Source organism: Aulonocara sp. 'chitande type north' Nkhata Bay, linkage group LG9 (genome assembly GCF_057382095.1).
Source record: "Aulonocara sp. 'chitande type north' Nkhata Bay isolate Kocher_YH1m ecotype deep benthic linkage group LG9, A_spYH_male_GT1.1, whole genome shotgun sequence".
In the NCBI taxonomy this organism is placed as follows: Eukaryota; Metazoa; Chordata; class Actinopteri; order Cichliformes; family Cichlidae; genus Aulonocara; species Aulonocara sp. 'chitande type north' Nkhata Bay.
This window is the reverse complement of record NC_141352.1, coordinates 12,023,449-12,046,527: the sequence shown is the minus strand read 5'-3', so window position 1 is coordinate 12,046,527 and position 23,079 is coordinate 12,023,449. Positions and strand designations below refer to the sequence as shown.

The 23,079-nt window shown below is 41.0% G+C and overlaps 1 protein-coding gene across 1 annotated transcript in view; it reads left to right on the top strand.

Moving 5' to 3' along the window:
* Positions 1-7,309: 7,309 nt before the first annotated feature.
* Positions 7,310-23,079, top strand: part of LOC147321736 (uncharacterized) — a 32,719-nt gene continuing 16,949 nt past the window's right edge. The window contains exons 1-2 of the mRNA XM_086305890.1: positions 7,310-7,931; positions 12,631-13,227. Coding sequence (XP_086162016.1) covers positions 7,914-7,931; positions 12,631-13,227 — 615 coding nt within the window. The 5' untranslated portion in view covers positions 7,310-7,913. The remainder of the gene's footprint in view (positions 7,932-12,630; positions 13,228-23,079) is intronic.

The window sequence follows — 23,079 nt, the reverse complement described above, 5'->3', positions numbered from 1 at the left end:
CCTCCCGAATCTACAGAGATGCTGTATGGAAAGCAGCCAAGACATCCTCCTACCTGCAGGACAATCATTTGAGGTTCGCTGAAGATCTGTCCAGGGAGGACAGAGAACGTCGTGACAAACTGTGGCCGATGATAGACAAAGCTCGTAAGGAGGGTAAGCCGGCTTATTTCGTGGGAGGCCGAGGATTCATCAGTGGATCAGAAGTTTTCCCTCCTTCATAGAGACGCTTATTCAGTCTCCGAAATGACATTTCTGTAAGCTTGTTTACATGGTGAACTTGATATTTTCACCCTCAGGTTAAAGCTTTATTTTGTGTTGAAGAGTGTGTTTATCTATGAAAAGCTATATTTAAACCATAGTACAGTAGATAGTTAAATACTGTGTTTTTATAAGCTTAGTCACTCAGGGTTTTTACTGTTCTACTACCTAAATTGTGCAGCACCCGGTCCCCTTATCCTATAGATCTGTTCTTAGCTGTAGAAGTTTAGAACTTACTTTTTCTCTTTCTTTTTTCTAATAACTTTGTCTTTTTCATTTGTTTCTCTTAATACCAGGGGTTTAAGACAAACATGTAAACGCAAAGCTTTGTTTTTATTTGCCAAACAATTTAAAACAGATTTTTGCTTTTTCCAAGAGAGTCATTCCACACCTGCTGATACAAATTTTTGGAAATCACAATGGGGTAATGAAGTCTGGTTGTCCCATGGCTCTGAGCGTTCTGCTGGAGTTGCCACGCTTAAAAATTATTTTTCTGGAGATGTGTTACACTCTGACTGTGACACCTTAGGACACTACCTCTGCTCACTAATCAGACACAATAACAGTACTTTCATTGCAGTAAATATATATGGTTACAATAATAAAACTGAAAATGATAAATTACTTGACTCCTTAGAAGAAAGAATTAATTTCTGGCTCTCCAAATACCCAAATTCAGTCCTCTTAATTGGTGGAGACTTTAACATTGCTTTAGACAATACGGTTGATAGGTGGCCTCCAGGGCAGCAGTCTTCATACAGTGCAAACTTTAATCTTGTGGATATTTGGAGAGAAAAATTTCCAGATGATAGACTCTTTACTTGGAGCAATAAGACAGGATCCAGGCAATCACGTGTTGACTTTTGGCTTGTTTCTGACTGTATTGATAAAGATAATATTACCATTAATATACTTGCCACCCCCCTCACTGATCATAGACCAATTCACATTAACGTCCAAATGTTTACACTGGATACTATACCTCATAAATTCTCTTACTGGAAGTTAAATAATTCTTTACTAAAAGATAAAATAGTTAACATGCAGATTAATAAAGTAATTGTTTATTATTGGAACAAAGCTAACAGAGAGAAGTCCTTTTGTACCAATTGGGAACTTTTTAAATTTGAAGCATGCAAATTCTTGAGAAGATACGGGAGTCAAATTGCTAAATTAAGGAAAGCTGAAGAACAAGAAGTAATAAGCAGAATTGCCTCTTATTACTAGAAGTCCCCAGAAGAAATCTCAGAGGAAGATAAATTAAGTTTACTAGAACTTCAAAATAAACTGGACGGTTTATATCGACGCAAGGCTGAGGGTGCTTTCATAAGATCCAGGAAGAGGTGGCTGGAGGAGGGCGAACAAAATTCTGCTTACTTTTTCAGACTTGAAAAATACAGATCCAAAACAAACTCTATTCATTAACTAAATATTAATGGCATTGTCTCTGACAATCCTAGAGAAATTTCACATTTCTGTGCCGAATTCTATACTAAACTATACGACTCAAAATATAATGAGGCTGTCTCAACAGGATTTTTCAATAATATTAAAAACCTAAAAACTATTGTTGTGGAAGATAGAAGTTATTGTGACAGCCCTCTGACTGTGGAGGAAGTTTGTAATTCCATTTCTGCACTTAAGGCCAATAAATCTCCCGGCACAGATGGTTTGACTGCAGAGTTTTATAAATCATTTTCTAATCTCCTGGCTCCATTTTTACTGCAGGTTTTTACAGAAAGTATAGAGAATAACATCCTCCCTCCTTCTCTTACTCAGGGTCTCATAACACTTATTCCAAAACCAAACAAAGACTTACTCTTTATTGATAATTGGAGACCCATCTCCCTGCTTAATAATGACTATAAGGTTATGGCTTTAATACTTGCTAACAGAATTAAAGAGGTCTTGGAAACAATTATTGATGAGACACAATCAGGCTTTATGAGAAACAGACACATTTCTAATAACATTAGACTGGTTTTGGATTTACTTGATTACTCTGATTTGGTACCTGACAATAGCTTCATTCTCTTCCTGGATTTTTATAAGGCTTTTGATACAATTGAACATCAATTTATTTTCCACTCTTTGGAAAAATTTGGCTTCGGCAAGTTTTTCTGTAAAGCTGTCAAAACCTTATACACAAATGGCAATAGTTCTATTAAAATGATTAACGGCTCCACCCCGAGATTTGACCTGAAACGTGGTATTCGCCAAGGATGTCCTATTTCACCATATTTATTTTTACTTTGTACACAAATTCTTGCAACTAATATTTCAAACAGTGTTGTACAAGGAATCACCATAGCTGATAAGGAGCTCATCATCAGCCAGTTAGCCGATGACACCACACTCTTCTTGAAGAATGCAAACCAAATCCCACCAGCTCTTACTGTGATTAGTGATTTCTCTGAGGCCTCTGGTTTATGCCTAAATCTTAAAAAGTGTGAGTTACTAGCAATTAAAGACTGTCCTGCAAATACTATCTGTAATATCTCTGTTAAACAAGAAGTCACATACTTGGGACTGTTAATATCCAAAGACCAAAAATCAAGATGCTCGTCAAACTTCACTCCAATTAACCCTAAAAAGGTTCAACCAGTGGCTGCAAAGGGACTTGTCTTTGAAAGGTAGAGTGTTACTTACTAAAGCTGAAGGGATATCCCGATTAACATATGCTGCTCTCTCCTTACATCTGGATAAGAAAATTAGTAAAGATATTGACCGTATGCTCTTTAATTTTATATGGAAAAACCGTACGCACTATATTAGAAAAACTGTTGTGATGAATACGTACGAATCAGGTGGGCTTAACGTCTTAGACTTTTCTACTTTAAATAACACTTTCAAAATTAACTGGGCTAAACATTTTCTTAAAACCCTATCTCTATCTGGAACTTTATACCATATCATATTTTCTCTCGTTTTGGTGGCTTTAATTTTGTTTTAAATTGTAATTACAATGTTGAGAAACTCCCTGTAAAGCTTTCATCCTTCCATAAGCAGGTCCTCTTAGCGTGGACCCTCATTTATAAACACAACTATTGTTGTCCATTCCACGGACTAACCTCAAATCTCGTGGTGATAGATCCTTCTCTGTGGCAGGTCCCAGACTTTGGAATAGTCTCCCCTTTAATATTAGATCTGCTCAAACTCTTGAGCAATTTAAATCTTTACTAAAGACACACTTTTACGCTCTGGCTTTTAACACATTATGACCCAAGCATTTTGGATTTATCTGAATTAGTTAGTATTGTTTCAATTCTTCTATTTTATTGTTTCTATTGTTATTATTGTATTACACTGTAGTTTTTAATTTTATTGTTATTGTTAAGCACTTTGTGCAGCATCGGCTGTTGGAAATGTGCTATATAAATAAATCTGACCCTGACCTTGACCTTGACAACTTCTCACCTCACAAATACCTCATCTGGAACAACAGAGATATTTTATAGAAAAATAAATCACTTTTCCTGGAAACTTGGATCCAAAATGGGATCCTATTGGTGGCTCAGCTGGTTAGTAAAGAGGGACAACTACTTACATACGACGACTTTCTTGCACTATATAATTTTCCAATCAGTGTTCAGGAATTCTCAATGGTGCTTGGTGCCATACCCTCAGGGACTTTAATGTTATATAAAAACACTGACAGCTCGATCTCTACCTCAGTCACTCTCCCTGATCCAGCTGAGTCACCAATAGGAAAAATCTGCTTTTCACAGGAACTTGGTAACAGCAATAAGAGAATACGTAGTTTATTCCAAGAAGATATCGTCTCTCTCCCATATATAATATCTTATTGGAACCGATTTGTTCCAGATATCAAGTGGAAGACAGTCTGGATGGTCCCCCATAAATATTTGATTGTAAATAAGGTGAAAGAAGTCTCATTTAAAATTCTACATAAATGTTATCCAGCCAGTCACTACATGGTAAAATTTAAAAGGGACATAAATACTAATTGTACTTCTGTGGGGATCATCCAGAAACTGTGACACATCTTTTTTGGTACTGTTCTTTTACACAGAGATTCTGGAAGGAATTTAGCAGCTTTGTTATTGTCCATATTTTAAGGGAGTTTTCTTTACGATGGGAAAATGTTTTATTCTGTTTCTTTAAGTTCCCCAAGAAGTATGAGAAATGTTTTTTTATGATAAATTTGTTAATACCTTTAGCGAAATTCTTTATCCATAAATGTAAGTTTACTAACAAAACACCATATTTCTGTCATTATTTTAAGGATGTGGAAATGTACATACAATCAATATCAGACTCCACCAACAAAAAGGCTCTCAAAACAATATATGTATGTGAATTTTTGCGTGTATTCTTATAATTGTTACCTTCGTCTTTTACCCCTGGCTTTGTGTGTTCATGTTCTGTTGTTTTGTATACTTCATCTGTTCGTATGTTGTATACTCATTGTTTGTTAAATAAAGTTTTAAAAAAAAGATACTCTGACCCGTAACTATCGTAAAACGCTTCGACCGGAAGTAGACACCTTTCGCGCATGCGGGGTACCGATCGGTAGTGATGGGCAGATGAAGCCCCATGAAGCACTGAAGCTTTTCATCCAATTGGTTCACCCCAACGCGAAGCTTCATGAAGCTTCATTTGCTCTAGTAGGACACCTACTGGACGTAAAAAATAATAGCTGGCATGAATTTGAAGAGTGTGGCATTTTGCACACAGCCTGTAAATGTCAACAACAAAAGGAGTGTGTAAAACATCTATATTGTAGTGATGGCAGTATACTGTGTATATTTATAGTGGCAGTATGGAAAATGATTATTTGGAAATGCTTGAAATGGAAATGATCATTTACTGTGAGGTGAGGTGTGGTTGGGGTGTGGACAGTAGTTGTGCTTTTGTAACGTTGAGGTATGGACAGCTACACACTGAGGCTTTGAGCCTCAGTCCTGCCTGTTCACATTTTATTCTGTAAAAACTAAATTTTCACTGCTTTTATGGCCTTTTTAGTGGGGAGAACATAGCTAGGATTTAATGATTTAACAAATCTTTTAAATCCTTTGTCCTCCACAATGCTAAATGGCTGGGAGTCCTCAATCACCATGCTAACCAGGTCTTCATCTATTTGAGATTGTTCTCCTGAGGAAAGACAATAAAGACAAAGCACAAATATAAATATCACGTAACTTATAACAGTTGTATAATATTGTTATATCATTTAGTAACATTACTGCATGCTATATTATCATTGCATTTGATGGCTCACCTGGTCTTGCTCCACAATCGGTGTCCCCCTTATTCTCATGCAAAGCTCTGTAGTGCCTAAGCATGGATGAGGTGTTGTTGTTATATCCCAGCTCCCTGGCACATAGCAAACACTTCACCTTGTACAAAAGTACAGACAGCTTAACATAAATTGTATTGCACCATCAGTATTATGAAAATACATCTTCTGTAGAAATTTACATACCTTGTTGGGAGGAATAAGATCAAAATGTTCCCACACAGGGGAGGACATCCTCCTCTTCTTAGCTGGCTCCATTCTCTCCTGACTTTCTCTCCTCACTCTCATAAACCTCCAAACGGTCTCCAAACTCTCACTAACCGCAACTCTCCATCAAACACCCACATTTTTGAATGAAGTCTGAGGGGTTTATATCGCTGTCATATCTCGCGGCAAAGTTCGAACCACTTCATGAACCAGTCACGTGGTACAGCCGGGCAGCGAGGCTTCGGACGTCATCATTTTCAGCTCCTCCCATAAATGAAGCAAGCCTCGATACGCGCTTCGCGGAAACGCCCCCTCCATTACTCGACACACGCTCCGAAGCCTCGATACAGAACGTCCCATCACTACCGATCGGGTTTCCGGTACGGATCGGGTAGTGATAACTCAGACGGAGCTACCGTTTCTTCCTAAGCGAGTAAAAGAGTGAATTTGGATGATAAAACAAACTAAACCAGCGTTTGGATCGATATCTGCATCGATCTGCCCACCCTTGTCTCCTGGATCGTAGCTGAGATCAGCGTGAACCACGTGGGTCTCTGCTCCCTGATCTGTTTCCTGTGTTTGGAAAGAGTTGCAGCTTCATCGCGGAGTTTCTCTCGGTTTGTGGGCTCATCTAAAGGTAAGCACCGAGCTAACTTTACTGTGAGTTCAGTTCATGTTGAGTTTAGCTCCTGAATGAGGTCTTCTGCTGCTCTCCTCGGTGTCTGTTCTCAGTTTATTGTGAACACGTTGAGAGAAGAGTGAGAGAGTGTTTGGAGAAAAACACCAACTAATCATTAGCTCAGCATGCTGGGAGAAGTTGGAGCAGAAAAGTCTTTTCATTGTCCCTGCAGCTGTTTTTCTGCCTGCACCAAACCTCTACAGCCTCGTTTCTATTTGAAGTGATAACAGGAAATGGATGAGAGCGATCTGCTGCAGTATCAGGGTCACAATAAACTTTATTGTCCAGCTGCTGTGGATGAACACATGAGAGGAAGTGAACTCCTACAAAGTCTCATTTTAATGAGTGTGGCTGCTGTAAAGTGATGCACAGGAAGATGTTAACAAAAACTAATGAAACAGAGATGAAAGTAAACAGTGTTCATATTTGAAAGCACAGAGAATAAAAATATATTGTGGTGGTTAATGTGCAGGAGAGTGTGAAGAATGTAATAATGTCTTCCTGTGTCAAACACAGCTGCAGTCAAAGCAGGAAGGAAAGCACTTAAACCACTGATCAAAGCTCATTAATCAAAGACCGCTGATCAGTGGCCATGAGTACCATTCAGAAAGTTGGGGAGTCGCTGCAATCACAGCATTTGATCAGTGGTTGTTGATCAATGATCATGAGAATTTGCATATTAATGCTCAATAACTGACCTCCCAGCCCATTGTTCCTTCAGTGGTGCTCGTTTCAGTCATTATGCAAATGCACTGTTGAAGATTGGGGAAAGCTGCAGTCAGCTGAGACTGAAGAAGTCACTTGGATGAGGGCCGAAACGTTTCTCCTACTGCAAAAGCTACGTCCAGATGAACAGAATCAAAGTTTGGGGAATGGTGGAGGTGGTGGGACTGGGGGGCTGAAGGAGTTGAAAGTGTGGGGTGGGGGAGTAACAGGTCTGTCCCTGTTTGTGGAAACCACAGGAGGAGCTGTTCAGGCTGTTGCTGGGTGTGAATTGTTGATGGAGTCTTTAAACTTGTAGTTGCTGTTTTCCAGACTGAAGCAGAGTCGTTAGCTGAAAACTGGTTTTAGAGGTTCATTCAGGACACCTTCTCAGGCTCTTACAGCCTTACCTGTATCATAACAAAGTGTATAAACCCCAATCCACCTTTAACATGGTCCTTCTCCCAAACCTTCAAATAGGACTTTCTGGCCCTGTCATAGTAAAGGGCTGCTTAGAATATTAGAGCCAATGTCACAAAGTTCCTCCTGAAGTATAAGTGAGTGAGAGAGTTTCCTCACTTTGCAGCACAACACGTCTCACAAGATTTCTACAAGCAATCAGAGTGAAATTTGTACTTTGTGTTGTCAGATGAACATATGAGACACTTTGACTCTTCAGTGCAGTGTGGAGCCTAACAAAGATCTGTTTTGTGTCCCAGCTGATCAGCAGGAGGAGAAGAGTCTGACGGAGCAGCAGAGGAACATTTTCAGCCATCTGGACTCAGCTGAGTCACTACAGAGGAAACAATGAGCTCAACACAGGAGGTGAGGAAAATATCACAGTTTCACCAAATAATCAGTCACGTCTAAAACTCTCATCCTCCAAACCTGTTATATGACTGTGTTGTATATTATGTTGTTTTTTAGAGACCACAGCACATGTTAAAATCAGGAAGGTTTATTCATCAAAATTATTAATAATCAAATAGGCAAAACATTTTTTTCATCATCCCCAAAAATACACGTTCAAAGCACCACAACAGCAGCCCGATATCAGACAGAAGCTGTCAGCTGAGCTCTGTAGAGTGGGCAATTATAATGAAGCTCTATATTATAATTTGTAGATTCAAGCTGCTCTTCATATTTTTGGCCAGCAGATGTCACCAAAGAGGACTGTGTTGAAAAGCTTTGAGTAATGAACCTTTTTCAATACAAGCTTCAGTGTTTCAGAAAGCTTCATTTGGCCATCACTGATATAAATAATATTATAGAAATGATCAGAGGAGGCAAAAGTACATTTACTCTATACTTAAGTAGAAGTACAGATATTAGTGTTATAAATACTTCAGTAAAAGTATTCATTCAACTTCTTTACTTAAGTAACAGTGAAAAAGTACAGGCTCTGAAATGTAATCAGAGTAAAAAAGTAAAATTGCTCCTTGAAGAACTTTTTAACCACATGTTTTTTATCCAAAGTTAACTGAACCTTGTGCTTTATTAACAGGGCTCTAGACTAACTTTTTGACATGGGCGCACCGGTACGCCTAACTTTAAAAATTTAGGCGTACCGGCACAAAAGTTAGGCGCACTCAAATTTTTCAACCGCATCGCTTAACACCGCAGTTTTACATGTGCACTTTCTTTGGGGGGGGAAGTCCATACAGACAATATTAATTTCTAAATTATTAACTAACAAACTTGTGCTTAAAGTGCTTTGTCAATATTGTAGAAAATGTTAAAAACTTAATCATCATCTTGGCCTCCTCTGACGACCTGTTTGCTGCTGTCTGCTGCTGAAAGGCCGTGGGGAGAGGGGACACTTGGGCAGTGCATTTACTGCAGCATATAATGTGCTTTCTGGATACACTGTGCTTTTTCAGCATTCAAATATTGATGGCACCGTGTCAGAGCACTGGCTATGAATTTCAGACAGATCAGGCCTTAACTTAACAAAAAAGTTATCAATAGTTCTTTTCATCTTTTCTTATTACCCACAGCTACAGTACATCCACTTCTGTCGTGCCTAGGCTGCTCACTATGGCTGGGTATCATCACTGCTTTCTATAATCCATTCGATTCCGGTTTTCAAAGTCCCGATTCGGTTCAACTTAGCCTCAGACAGTCAGAAATATTATAATTCTGATCATTTATCAGTACTGATACATGTGAGACTTCATCAGAATTGTGAACATCACAGCAGATGCCTTTGTGTCAAAGTAACTGAGAATAAAACACAGAAAAACATGAAGGAGATTTTTCTGGTCTGGCTTTTTATAGCAGATAACCTTAAAAACATTCTGCAATATTCTGCATATAAAGTTTAAATTACTTCAGTATTGAACAGCAGAAAAATTAGGCTTTCTTGTCCGAGGTCATTTAAGTGAGAAAAAAGAAAAAGACAGCGCTGTAAACAACGGTAGACTGCTGGGTAATAAACGAATGAATAATACAGAAAACAGAGATTGGAGACGGGAAACTGTTCTTGAAGTACAGAGAGAGAGAGAGAGAGCTGTGCATGAAGTGTGATTTTAATAGTCGTGGATAGGGATGGGTATCGAAAACCGGTTCTTGTTGAGAACCGGTTCCCACTGTTTCAATTCCTTGGAATCGTTCGCCACTTTTATAAACGATTCCCTTATCGATTCCAGTCGCCCCGAATGACGTCATCACGTTGAGTAGCGTCTTTTACCCAGTAGGAAACACGGCGCCTGAGCGGCACAAACGCTCAAAAGTTTGGTTACACTTTATGAGAAAGGATGACAACAGGGCAACGTGCAATACTTGCAAAGTAGAGATTTCATCAAAGGGAGGAAACACTACGAACATGCAAAAGCATTTGCTCAAAAAACACGCGATTGCGTTCAACGAATGTCGTGTTTTTGATCCGCTCCGGACTAGCGAAGCTCAACCCAGCAGCAGCGGTAGCGTTTCCACGTCCTCTCCCGTTAATACTGCAGGTAACTAATCAATTAGCATTGCATATTATGTTAGCGCGATTTACCTTATTACAAAACCTGCTATTACTGTGCGTTGCATTTAGATAACCATTATGAGAGAGACAGAGTCTGGCTCAGATGCTGGCAGTTCTCGCTGCAGTCTACCGGTAGCGTCTCCTTTCAGGCCAGGATAGACGAATGTCACCGAGCAGTGTCTAAGTTTGTGGTCAAAGGCTTGCACCCATTTGCCACAGCAGATGCCCCCGATTTCACTTTGGTAAGTGAATGTGTTTAATTGTAGGCAGGGACATTACTGGATATTCTTGTGTAATTGCTACAGAATAATTTATGTTAAACTTTGTTATTGCTACAGGAGAATATTTATTTTATTATTTTACATATACATTTTTTTTCCTGGGGACCCTGTGACACCCCATTGAAGAGCTGTAGGCTGTGGATCTCTTAAGATCTCACTGTTGGGTTTGTAAGGCCATGTTACTCCTAAATTTCTATCTTGTTCAAAGAGAAGATATAAAACACAGTTCTAAGCTAATCGACCTTAGTGTTCTCCTTTTTAAAAAAAGAATCGATAAGGAATCGAATCGTTAAACAGAATCGAAAATGGAATCGGAATCGTTAAAATCTTATCAATACCCATCCCTAGTCGTGGAAGCAAAACAGCAAAATTCATGACGACATTGATCAAATGTGAAGCGCAGTTTGCTGCTTCTTTTGCTGCTGGCTCGGTGAATTTTGGTTGGAGAGAGACAAAACCTGCAGCTCAGAATCGGCGCAAAAGACGTAAACACAGAGCTCTGACAGCGTGTCCATCTACGGGTCGTCGGGTGAGAAAGCTGAGAAAGACAAAGCTGATTCTGATGCGTCGGGTCTGTGTTTACGTCTTTGTGTGGAATCCGTGTACCTGCTCTCATTTGCTGTTTGGTTGTTGTTGAAATGGTTTTGTGAGCTTTAATCTGAGAATCTGGTGTTTCTGGCAAAACACAGTTATATTTAAAAGTCGATTCAGGATTTAATGAATTGATATCGCTTTATTCAAGCTACTCACCTCCCACTTCCACCTGCACTTTCAACTGGACCATGGCCAATCAGAGAGGTCCCGCCCCTTACTATCTCTGATTGGTTTAGTCCACGATAGGGGCATAATGTGTCTGTTGTTGACCACAGGGAAGGTTGCAGAGATTTTTATTTTATTTTTGTTACCCGAACAGTTGGTCGCACAGGTGCAACCAAATTTTTTTTTTTTAGTCGCACCACTGAAAAATTTGGTCGCATTTGCGACCAAATTGGTCGCACTCTAGAGCCCTGTTAAAGTACAGGCTGTGATCAGCTGACCTGCTGCTCTCTGTGGATGTACACAACTGATTTCAACCAGATGTCAGCAGATGTTTCATGAGCTGTCCTGGCTGATTTCCATCCTCTACACTGACAGTACACTGTCTTTATATTAGACACTATACTGTTGGTATGAAGGTGGAACTCAGTGAATGAATGTCAGCATCATGAGCTTCAGTTTAAATGAATCTCTGCTACACTTGATGTAATCTAACTGTGACATGAGCACCACAGTCACTGTGCACCAGTCACACACTGTTCTTTACTTTAAATCCATCACAGTTCAGCAAACGAACCTGTTTATCCTGCACTAACCTGCAGAGGATCTTCATGCAGTCTTTAAATAACACAGTTAATCTGCCTCAGATTGTTTTGCAGCATCTTTCACTATCTGGAAAAACACAATGTCACATGTACAGACCCAATATCTGATTTCAACACATGAGGACTTACATGTAAACTTTAATCTCCAGTTGATCAAATCCCACTGAGCAGTCCTTCCCTTTAAATCTAACCTCTCTTCTTCCTCTCCTGTCCTGTGTGTCTTATCTTTCTCCATCTCTGAGTGAAGTTAGCTCTCTTTCTTTTCTCTCCCTGTGATGTACAGCAGCTGGACCTTTAGCCAGCAACACACTGTGAGACAAACTGCACACAAACAGTTTGTGTGTTTGCTGATGTTTGTTGATAGAAACGCTGCATTTGAAATTACCTGTTTGTTCAGGTGCTGTGCAAAAAAGAAAGAAGAACAACGTCTCACTTTAACTCCTGACTATGACTCACAGTTTTGCCTCTTTCATCTCTTTTTATGTTTCAAACCCTGGTGATTAGTACACGATCAGGATTCTTTCATGTGTTACTTTTCAGGCTCAAATCGGTTTGATGTTTGATGCCTTTAGTGATGAAATAACTCCCCTCAAATTCCTCAAACCAAAAGTAAAAAGTCTGTTTTGAAAATGTAATGAGTAGAAAGTCTTTTTTTTCTGTGGGGAGTAAAAGTAAGGAAAAAAAGGAAAAATATTTTAGAGTGTTTGAACAGTCATGAATTATTTTTAAAACCAGGTTGGATGTAATGTGTTAGAACTACCAGCAGGTGGGGATAAGAGACCTTTAAGGTGTTTGGTGCCACGCTCCACCTTCAGGTTTAAAACTAGTGTTAATGGAGGGAGTTTGAAGGTTGAGTTTGTTCCACGACTGCATTTCACTCACTGCCTCTGTTTGTATCTCTGTCACTGCAGGACCAACATGGAGCGAGAAGTCAGCGCTCTCAGGAGGCCGACAAACCTCACAGAAGAAAGGGAGAGAAAAAACACACCTGTGACGAGTGTGGGATGGGTTTTACTCTGAAGGAGTCACTAAAACATCATCAGGTCATCCACACTGGAGAGAGACCGTTCAGCTGTGACTTGTGTGGAAAGACTTTTTCCTGGAAGGATGCTCTAAAAAGACACCAACTCATCCACAGTGGAGTTAAAGTGTACAACTGTGATCAGTGTGGCAGAGCTTTTACTCACAGTAGCAACTTACAGAGGCATCTAGTTACCCACTCTGGAATTAAGGCATACAGCTGTGACATCTGTGGGAAAACTTTCAGCCGGATTGAGAGCAGAAATACACACCTACACATTCACACCAGACATGATGTGTACTGCTGTGAACAGTGTGGCAAACAGTTTATAACCAACACGCAGTTACAACAACACATGTTTACCCACACTAAGGAGAGACCTTATAAATGTGACCTGTGTGAGAAGACTTTTAAATCTCCATATCACCTGAGACGACACCAACAGATCCACACCAGAAAGAGACTCTCCAAGTGCAGTTACTGTGAGGTATGTGTTTATATTTTTATCTTGTCATTTTAGCCTGACTGTTTGGAAGAACTCTGCTCATTAACCCTTTAGAGCCGATCGGAGCGGGAACGCTCTGTTATGCGTAACTATTTTTAAATCCCGGTAGCACTGCAACCACGTAAGCTAGCGCAAAAATTTTTTTTGCATATGAAACCGGAGGAGTTGTACTTACATCTGATGCCATCAGCTTGTCCTAGGTCACGGTTTCCTTCCACATAAAGCTTTGCAAAAACTGCATAAAAAGCGCTTGCAGGAACAAAAACATAATATTCCAGAAACACGCTTTGCCGGTCCGATCAGCTGTTCAAAACACTTCCTACGTTGGAATAGACGTCAGCGCGAACTTTTGCATTTCCGCCATTACCTGGCCGAAACCGGAAGTGACATCATTTTCACGGAAATGTAGTCTTTTTTGCGATCAGGGCCTCAGGGCCTATACTGCTCTTTTTAAAAGTTATCTTTGACTTTATGACTTTCTGTGTCATTTCTGGGATGCTTAGGACTCATATTGCACTGCTGGAAATAGTTTATTTTGATGCATATGCTGCTTTTTTGCAAATTTGCAGTATAATATTTATTTTCGTTTTTCCTGCAGTGTATAAAAATTGGTGTATTTCAAAAATAAAACTATGAAGACACTCAAAATAAATTTCCTGTGGTGGGAAACTATTTTGTGCAACTTTTTTGTATTTACAGTTTTGAGGGATAAGCCTCTTAAATTTCTCTAACTACAAATATATGTTAAAAAATCAAAAACGATTTTCAATTTTTTTGTAGTTTATTGCACTTTTTTGCAATTTATGTAATTACTATGCACTTAATGAATACATATTATTAAAATCTGGGCTATAATGGTTGTATTGATGTATAGCAACTTGAAATGCTCCCAAAAATGGCTCCACAGCATGTAAAAATATAATATAAGCTCTGGCGGACTTGGTTCTATGGTAGGTCTTAAAGGGTTAAACTGTCTCAGTTAGAGGTGGGTTTTGATAATCGATTTACCGATTAAAATCGAGTCTGGCTTGGATAACGTGACATCAATTCATTAAAATCCTGAATTGAGTTTTTTAATATAATTTTATTTTTCCCAAAACGCCCGAATCTCAGGTGAAACCTCACAAAATTTTGACAACCACCAAACAGCTCAAACAGTAAACTAGAGGAGGTACACGGATTATGCACAAACCGCAGACCTGCCGATTAGAATCAGTGAGTTGTCGCCTTTCTCACCTGACAGCACGGACACAGTCGGGGCTGAAAGTTTGCAGCTCACTGATTCTGATGTTTCGTCAATTCTACTGCATGAAAAAGCAGCTCTGAGTGATTATTCAGATTTTCATTTCAGTTATGATTTTGTTTGTTTTTTATTTGCTCTTTATTTCAGGCGACGTTCAGGATAAAAATGTTGAAGGACTGACTTACACTGTCTTTGTGTCTTTGTTTAGAAGCAGAGCGACACAGATGGATCCAGTTCTCAACCCTGTCATCACTGTGGTGGTGGGAAAGACTTTCGTTGTGACCTTTGTGGAAAAACTTTCAGTCACCAATACACCCTAAAAACACATCAACGTAGACACACTGGAGAGGAACTGAAATACTGCAAAGAATGTGGGAGAAGCTTCCCCACATTAAGTGGATTAAAACAACATGAACGGATTCACAGTGGGACAAAAAAGCACCTCTGTGATCAGTGTGGGTCATCTTTCATTACTGCAATCGACCTTAAAAGACACAAACGAGTCCACACAGGAGAGAAACCATACAAGTGCAGACACTGTGACAAAAGCTTCTCACAATCAGGTAATCAAAACAAGCATGAACGTACACACATGGAAGGAAACTACAGCTGTGACCAGTGTGACAAGAGCTTCAGGAATCTCAGTTCATACTCCGACCACAAACGATCCCACGTTACTAATAAACTCTTTCACTGTTACCAATGTGCCCAAACATTCACCTCATTGTCTGCTCTGTGCAAACATCAGCGTGATCACTCAGGGATGAAATCACTCCCATCATAGTAAGATGCATGTCAGTGTCATCAGCTGTTTTATATTTGAGAAAAAAGGTTGAAAGATCTTTAAAATCTTTTATTTTTCCTTAAACTTGTTGTAGGTATTAAAACTTATGATTTTGTGTTTAAGATGTCGAAACAATTAATTTTGGGAATTCATTTTTTAAAGTTGTGGTTTCATTTGCTCAAAGTTCATCAATGTTTTCCTGATGCAAGGTGGGATGGATCCATGCTTTTATGCTGTTTAAGACAAATTCTGAAAGCTGAACGTTGCAGAGATTGAGACCCATTAGACCAGGCAGCATTTTTCAATCTTCTATTGTCCTGAGCTGTGGCCTCAGTTTCACTGGAAGTTTAACCCAAGTACGGTGTCCAGCTGTGGACTGGTCCATGGACCCGCCTGTCCTCCAGGAACACAGGTACACATCCTGGACAGGGAGGAACGCCTGTTTGAGACCAGAGTCAAGGAGACCATTTACGTCAAAAGGGAAAGACTGAATCAAGGAGGGGGCCTAAGGGGACTTTTATTTCCTTTGCAACATCCATTTAAACACAGACAAGTAACTGGACTAAGCACAGTAGGAAATGGTTTTCCCCTTCTCATCAGCAACACCTGGACAGAATTACCCTTGACCTTAAATAACCCTGTACCTACCACTGCCATAACCAGTACATAAAATGAAATACAACCTTCTAGTAGTGTTAAAGACAGGGAAATAAGAAAAATGGCTCCTACACACCAGCTCCTAATTACATGAGGCAGAGGACATAGTAATTACTGAACTTAAAGGAGCCATGATGAATTCAGCTTTATTATGTGATAAGAACAAGTAGTCTGATGTCCTGTAATCATGATGACGCTAAAATTTGAGATACAATAAAAAAAATATACATTTTTCTACTAGGTATTGGTTCAGTATCGTCGATACCACCCTGAATTTTACTTGGTATTGGATCAGAAAGGAAATCAGTGGTATTGCACATCACTGGTCATGATACATCAATACAATATGCATAAGACGGCAAATCATGTTTTATTTATACATCATTCTACCAGTAATCTAGTTCATCAGTTTGTAGCTTCACAAAACAAAATAAAAAGGAATTTTTGCAACAGGTTTTTCAATCAATTTTGTTAATTTTGTTTCCAGATAAGAGAGGCCAGACCTTTCTTATCCTCTGTGTTTAATCTGGACCTTGGGACAGCTAAGAGCATCTGATCCACAGACTTCAGTGATCTTACAGGAGTGAACAAATTTAAAAGATCAGAAAGGTTTGAGGGTCCTAACCCATGCAACGCCTTAAAAACACATAATAAAATCTTAAAATGAATTCAAAACCTAACTCGCAGCCAGTGTAAGGATGCCAGTACGGGAGATATATAGTCTTGGTTGCATAAAAAAAGATAACCTTTATTAGTCCCGAGCGTAGGAAATTTGTTTTGTTACAGCAGTGGACAGTGCAAAGTTGCATAGAAAATTTTAAGAAAAAACACTGGAATAATATATCCATGAGATACTGTACACAATAGAATAGAATGAAATACTACATGCAATTGAATAAAATAGAATACAAATACTATTTACAATTGAGTATAATACAACGATGCCAGAAAGAGTATTGCACATGTGTGGATGTGTGTGCTTAGTCAGTTGAAGTCTTTGTTGTGGAGTCTGACAGCAGTGGGGAGGAAAGACCTGCGAAATCTCTCCGTCCCACATCGTAGGTGCCGCAGCCACTGAAGGAGCTCCTCAGTGCCGTCAGTCTCCTGCATTGGGTGGGAGATGTTGTCCAACAGGGATGACAGCTTAGCCACCATTCTCCTGTCACTCACCACCTCCACTGGGTCCAGAGGGCATCCTAGAACAGAGCTGGCCCTTCTGATCAACCTGTTCAGTCTCTTCCTGTCCCCAGCAGAGATGCTGCCGCCCCAGCAGACCACACTGTAAAAGATGGCTGAGGCGACCATAGAGTCATAGAAGGTCTTCAGGAGTGGGCCCTTCACTAGGGCCCCGGAGAGCAGCCAGTTGGCTTTTCTACCTTTAAAACCCTCCTACCAGCCAAATGGCTTTTAGCTAGGCTTTAGTTTCAGCCAAGTGGAAGCTAAATTGGCTAGTCATTCATATGTAAATTAGGTTGTTACCTGGGAATTCTGGAGGGAGGGGAGTGGGGGTGTGTGAATGAGGGGGTGGGGGAGCTGCTAAAAGCTGTGAACTTCCTTTTGTGTTCACTTTGATGCATTCTCAATCATCCAGGGAAATAAATCTCCAAAAGTCACCAACTTGGAGTGTTTCAGTTTGCCATCTTAGGGAGAAATCAACACACATGGGTGTATTTCCTTTGTTGCTGCGATTTATTGATAAAAACAGTACCAAAAACCAACCATTTGTACACATATTTACAAATAATAATAAAAAGTGAGTGAGTACATTTCAACATTTTCAGCAATCACTCACAATTCTGGCACTGCCATGGTATCTGTAGTCTGCATTTACCACATGTGTATCTGTAGCAGTGAACACATCGCACAGTGGCATGACTGTTCTTGCATTTGTGTTTGACCTGACACATGGCTCTTTTTCAATTCAATTCAATTTTATTTATATAGCGCCAAATCACAACAAAAGTCGCCTCAAGGCGCTTCATAGATACAGAGAAAAACCCAAAAATCATATGACCCCCTATGAGCAAGCACTTTGGCGACAGTGGGAAGGAAAAACTCCCTTTTAACAGGAAGAAACCTCCGGCAGAACCAGGCTCAGGGAGGGGCGGGGCCATCTGCTGCGACCGGTTGGGGTGAGAGAAGGAAGACAGGATAAAGACATGCTGTGGAAGAGAGACAGAGGTTAATAACAGATATGATTCAATGCAGAGAGGTCTGTTAATACATAATGAGTGAGAAAGGTGACTGGAAAGGAAACACTCAATGCATCATGGGAATCCCCCGGCAGCCTACATCTATTGCAGCATAACTAAGGGAGGATTCAGGGTCACCAGGTCCAGCCCTAACTATATGCTTTAGCAAAAAGGAAAGTTTTAAGCCTAATCTTAAAAGTAGAGATAGAGATAGAGATAGTTTTTCCAGGGCTAGGTGTGGAGGGTTGTGTCCAAAGCAACTGTTCTTTTCTTGCCTTCTTCTCAGCTACATGAGAGTGAGCCAACTCTCTTGCAAGCTCCACCAGGAAGTCCACCCGTCTTTCCTTCGTCCCGGTGCATGCTTGATACAGCACATGTGCATTCAGTGCTGCCATGTCAATCATGTTATAAAACACGGCAACTGGCCAGCGCCGTGTTCCTCTGCGGACAGTGTACTCCCGAACCATCTGGTCCATCACATCCACGCCACACTTTGTTTTGTTGTAAAGGGTGACAGTGTTTGGCTTCCTTTTGGTAGTGTTATCAGTCTGAACCACTCTGTGCATGCTGCTAAGAATATAGACTGTCTTCTTCCGTTTGGCCGCATACGCCGTCAGCGTGGCAGCAGAGGTTGAAAACACCTAAGAAATAAGATAAATTGTTATTTCCATAGCCCTTTTACACACAATGAAACACATAAACATAGAACCACAAAAGACCTGCAACATACCTGAGTGGTAAATTCATTGCGATCTGTCTGTCTAGTGGATTGAGGAATTTCCCTGCGAATCTTGTTGACTGTGCCGAGGATGGTGGTTTTCCGTCTAAGAAGTTTTTGCGCAAGTGAAAGCGATGTGAAAAAATTGTCCGTGGTAACATTTCTGCCCTTGTCTAGGAATAGTTCCATCAGCCTCATTACTACATTTTCAGAAAGTCTCTCCCCAGTGGGACGATTGGGGTCCTTGCCAAGATATGGGAAGACATTGCAAATGTACTTGGATTTTAGGTCGCAAGCCACCCAAAACTTGATCCCAAACTTGTCAGGTTTACTTGCAATATACTGCAGGAAACAGCACCGAGTCTTTGATCGGAAAAGCTGTTCATCAACGGTGATATGTAGACCAGGGTTGCAGCACGTGATGCTGTTGGTGACAAATGATCCCCACACACTGGAAATTGCAGCGAACTTATCAGTCTTTGCTCGATCACTGCGGGTGGACTTGTCATCAAAGCGTAGGTGTTGCATGATCTCCTCCTCCTCTGTATCAGAATAATGTCTGAAATATCTTACTTACTAACTACATCCACTTACTTGTTTGAAATGTATTAGGAAATAACATGAAATGAAACTAACCGGAAGACTGATCAGACAGCTCTGAGTCCGAATCCGGCTGAACTTCTAGGTCTTCTCCATCCGAGTCACAAGGGTCAACTTCCCTCAGGATCATTTCCAAGGCCTGCTGAGTGGTGAGTCTTCTCTGCATTTTCTTTCCTTGGAGAGGAGGTCCGTACACCACAGAATTCTTCAGGGCAATCCATTGTGGCATCAATCAGACCACTGGTATAATGTTGAAAATGTTGAAATGTACTCACTCACTTTTTATTATTATTTGTAAATATGTGTATAAATGGTTGGTTTTCTGTACTGTTTTTATCAATAAATCTCAGCAACAAAGGACATACACCCATGTGTGTTGATTTCTCCCTAAGATGGCAAACTGAAACACTCCAAGTTGGTGACTTTTGGAGATTTATTTCCCTGGATGATTGAGAATGCATCAAAGCGAACACAAAAGGAAGTTCACAGCTTTTAGCAGCTCCCCCACCCCCTCAATCACACACCCCCACTCCCCTCCCTCCAGAATTCCCAGGTAACAACCTAATTTACATATGAATGACTAGCCAATTTAGCTTCCACTTGGCTGAAGCTAAAGCTTAGCTAAAAGCCTTCCAGCCATTTGGCTGGAAGGCAGGTTTTAAAGGTAGAAAGGTAGAAGCCTGGGACTCCTAGTGATGGGGTGATGCACTTTTGTACTGTACTCCTTGTCGTCCCCATCAGTGATGAGGCCGACTATTGCAGAGTCGTCAGAGAACTTCTGCAGGAAGCACTGGGTGGAGTTGTGGGAGAAGTCTGCAGTGTAGATGGTGAAGAGGAACAGAGCCAGAACGGTTCCCTGTGGGGCCCCCGTACTGCAGACGACCCTCTCCGACACACAGCCCTGAGTTCTCACATACTGTGGTCGGTCAGTGAGGTAGTCTAAAATCCAGGTGACTGACGATATCATTGACACGAGACAAAATACTTTACAACTTTATTAGTGCAAAAAACCCCATCAATGTATTTTCACATAAACAAGCAGCTGTTTTTATGTGCATTACAGTTATATAAAAATTAACAGTGCAAATGCAAATTCCTTGCTGACAGTTTAACCAAAAGGCATTTCCAGTGGAAAATGGCCAACATATCTTCAGCATAACCATGTAGAATATCCACAAAACTTAAAAGGAGGTTATACACACACAATACGGTAATATTATGTTGAAGCACAGTTTTTATCACCCCGCGAGGCTCCTGCCTACGATAGCCATAATGCTCCAACAATCCATCAAGCGGTGCGGATTCGTAGCTTAGAAAAGTCATACTAAAACCTTTTCGAGCGCCGTGTACTACATAAAATCGTTTCCAGGTCAGTAAACACAACCAGAATTCATACATAAGACACACAGGATTATAAGTGGCACTGTTGATTTTCAGAAAAATCAAAGGATTGATTTTAAGTGTGCCGTATTTTCCAAAAAAACACGGTAATAACGACGGCCCGCTAGCATGTGCTACCAAAAATAGTGCTTTGTTGTGTATCTGACGGAACAAAGCCACACCACTGAAGTTGCAGCCTTTTTGCAAACCAGTTTTTGCTGCTAGGCAAACTGAAGTGGGTCCAGTGATGAGCTTATTAGGCGCCGAAGCTGAGCCAGGACCAGCCGCTCCAGGGTCTTCATCAAGTGGGATGTCAGAGCCACCGGCCCATAGCTGTTGAGGTCTTTGGCACTGGTACAACACAGGAGGTTTTCCAGAGCTGCCTCAGGCTCTGGTTGAGGAGGTGCTCCATCACCCCACACAGTTGGTCTGCGCAGGACATGACAACCCTTGAGCTGATGCCATCTAGACCTGCAGCTTTCCTGGCTTTAATCCTCCTCACTTCCCTCCTAAGCTGGGTGGTTGAGAGAGGCAGGCTGGAGCCTTGTGTTAAGTGTGTATTGGATGCTGTTGTTGGGGGTGGGGAGGAGTGACCAGGGTGAGTAGAGGAGGTGTTAAGTATCTGAGGTGTCAGAGGTGGAACAGCAGCAGTGGGTGTGGGTGAGTCTGCAGCCGATGTTGGGAGACTGCCTCATGGATGAATCAAACCTGTTGAAGAAATGATGCAGTTCATTTGCCCACCTCACATCCCTGCCAGGCAGAGAGTTCTGACGTTTGTACCCTGAGATGGTTCTGAGGCCTCTCCAGACTTTGCCAACATTGTTTTGTTGTAATGCATGTCCCCAGGCTGTCGATGTCCTCTCGGTGGTTTCACAGACCACCTCCCACACAGTAGACTCAAAACAGTCATTAAGAGCCTCCTCGCTTTCCTCTGACCATCTCTGCACTGTGCGGGTGGCTGGTGGCTCCCTGTGCACTAAGGGCTTATACACAGGGACAAGGTGCACCAGGTTGTGATCAGATCAACCTCACTTTCCTCAATTACTTTGTAAATAAGTTGATGGACTTGAGATCCAAAATCTCCTCAAGTGCCTCCCCTTATGAAGATGCCCCTTGTTGTCTCGGGTCATTTACTTCTTTTTCTCCAAACACACTCAATGACTTAATTGCAGTAATAGGTAAAATGAAATCCTCATCATGCTCCTTAGATATATTACCTCCCTCTGTCCTGTCTGGGACTCTCACCAGCAATGGTCCCACACTACTATCCATCATCAACAATTCACTGAGGCAAGGCTGTGTTCCGTCCTATTTTAAACATGCTGAGGTAACCCCTCTGTTAAAAACACAGAATCTAGATCCTACCTCCCCTAGTAGTTCCTACAGAGTCTAGTTATTAACGAGTATTTCCAAGCACATTTTTGACGTGTTTTTTTTATATATATCAACTGTTTTGTATATTTCCGAGACAAGAATGTTTTTGCTTTTTGCGTTTAGAATGTCGCGTAAGGTTAATAAGAGCGCAAACACCTCTCAGTCAAACTTGCGGCTTGCTGCTAACACTGCATCCCCGCCTCATGGTAAAACTTTGCCACTGCCTGGGTCGCCCAACACGCTGCTCGTCGATACGGAGACGTTCACGAAGGCTGAACTCTTCTCTGAACTTCGTAAAGAAATTTCAGCACTGTTTAAAAAGGAACTGACGGCAGCATTTGCAGAGAATCTCACGTCTATCAGGTCCAACATACAGCAACTAAAAACTGACCTTTCCTCAGACATAATGACCATGCAGCAGGAATTCGCTGGCCTCAGAAGCACAGTTACGGAGATGGAACAGTCCCCGCGCTATGATTGTGAAGCTGCACTATTACGCGGACTGTGCTAGGATTCTCCAGAAGGCCAGGGAGCTGCAGACGGTTCAGATAAATAATATGACCATTTCTGTGTTCACCAACCACACTGCTAAGACAGCGCGGGCCCGTGTGGCTTTCAATGAGGTCCTTCGCCATCTTTTAATATTGGGTGGTTACTTAAACTGTGTTATTGATCCTGCCTTAGATCGCACGAATCCTCGGACCCTGACCCAATCCTCTATGTCCAAGTCTATTGGACTTCACACACAGGTGCCATCAAATATCTATCCCTAAATCCATCTACAATCTGGACACCACAGGTTCTGTACAGCATGAGGGTTAATAAACCGTACCCAAATCAATATGATGTGTAAATTGATTTATTCTTGTACCTCCATGCCACAGTG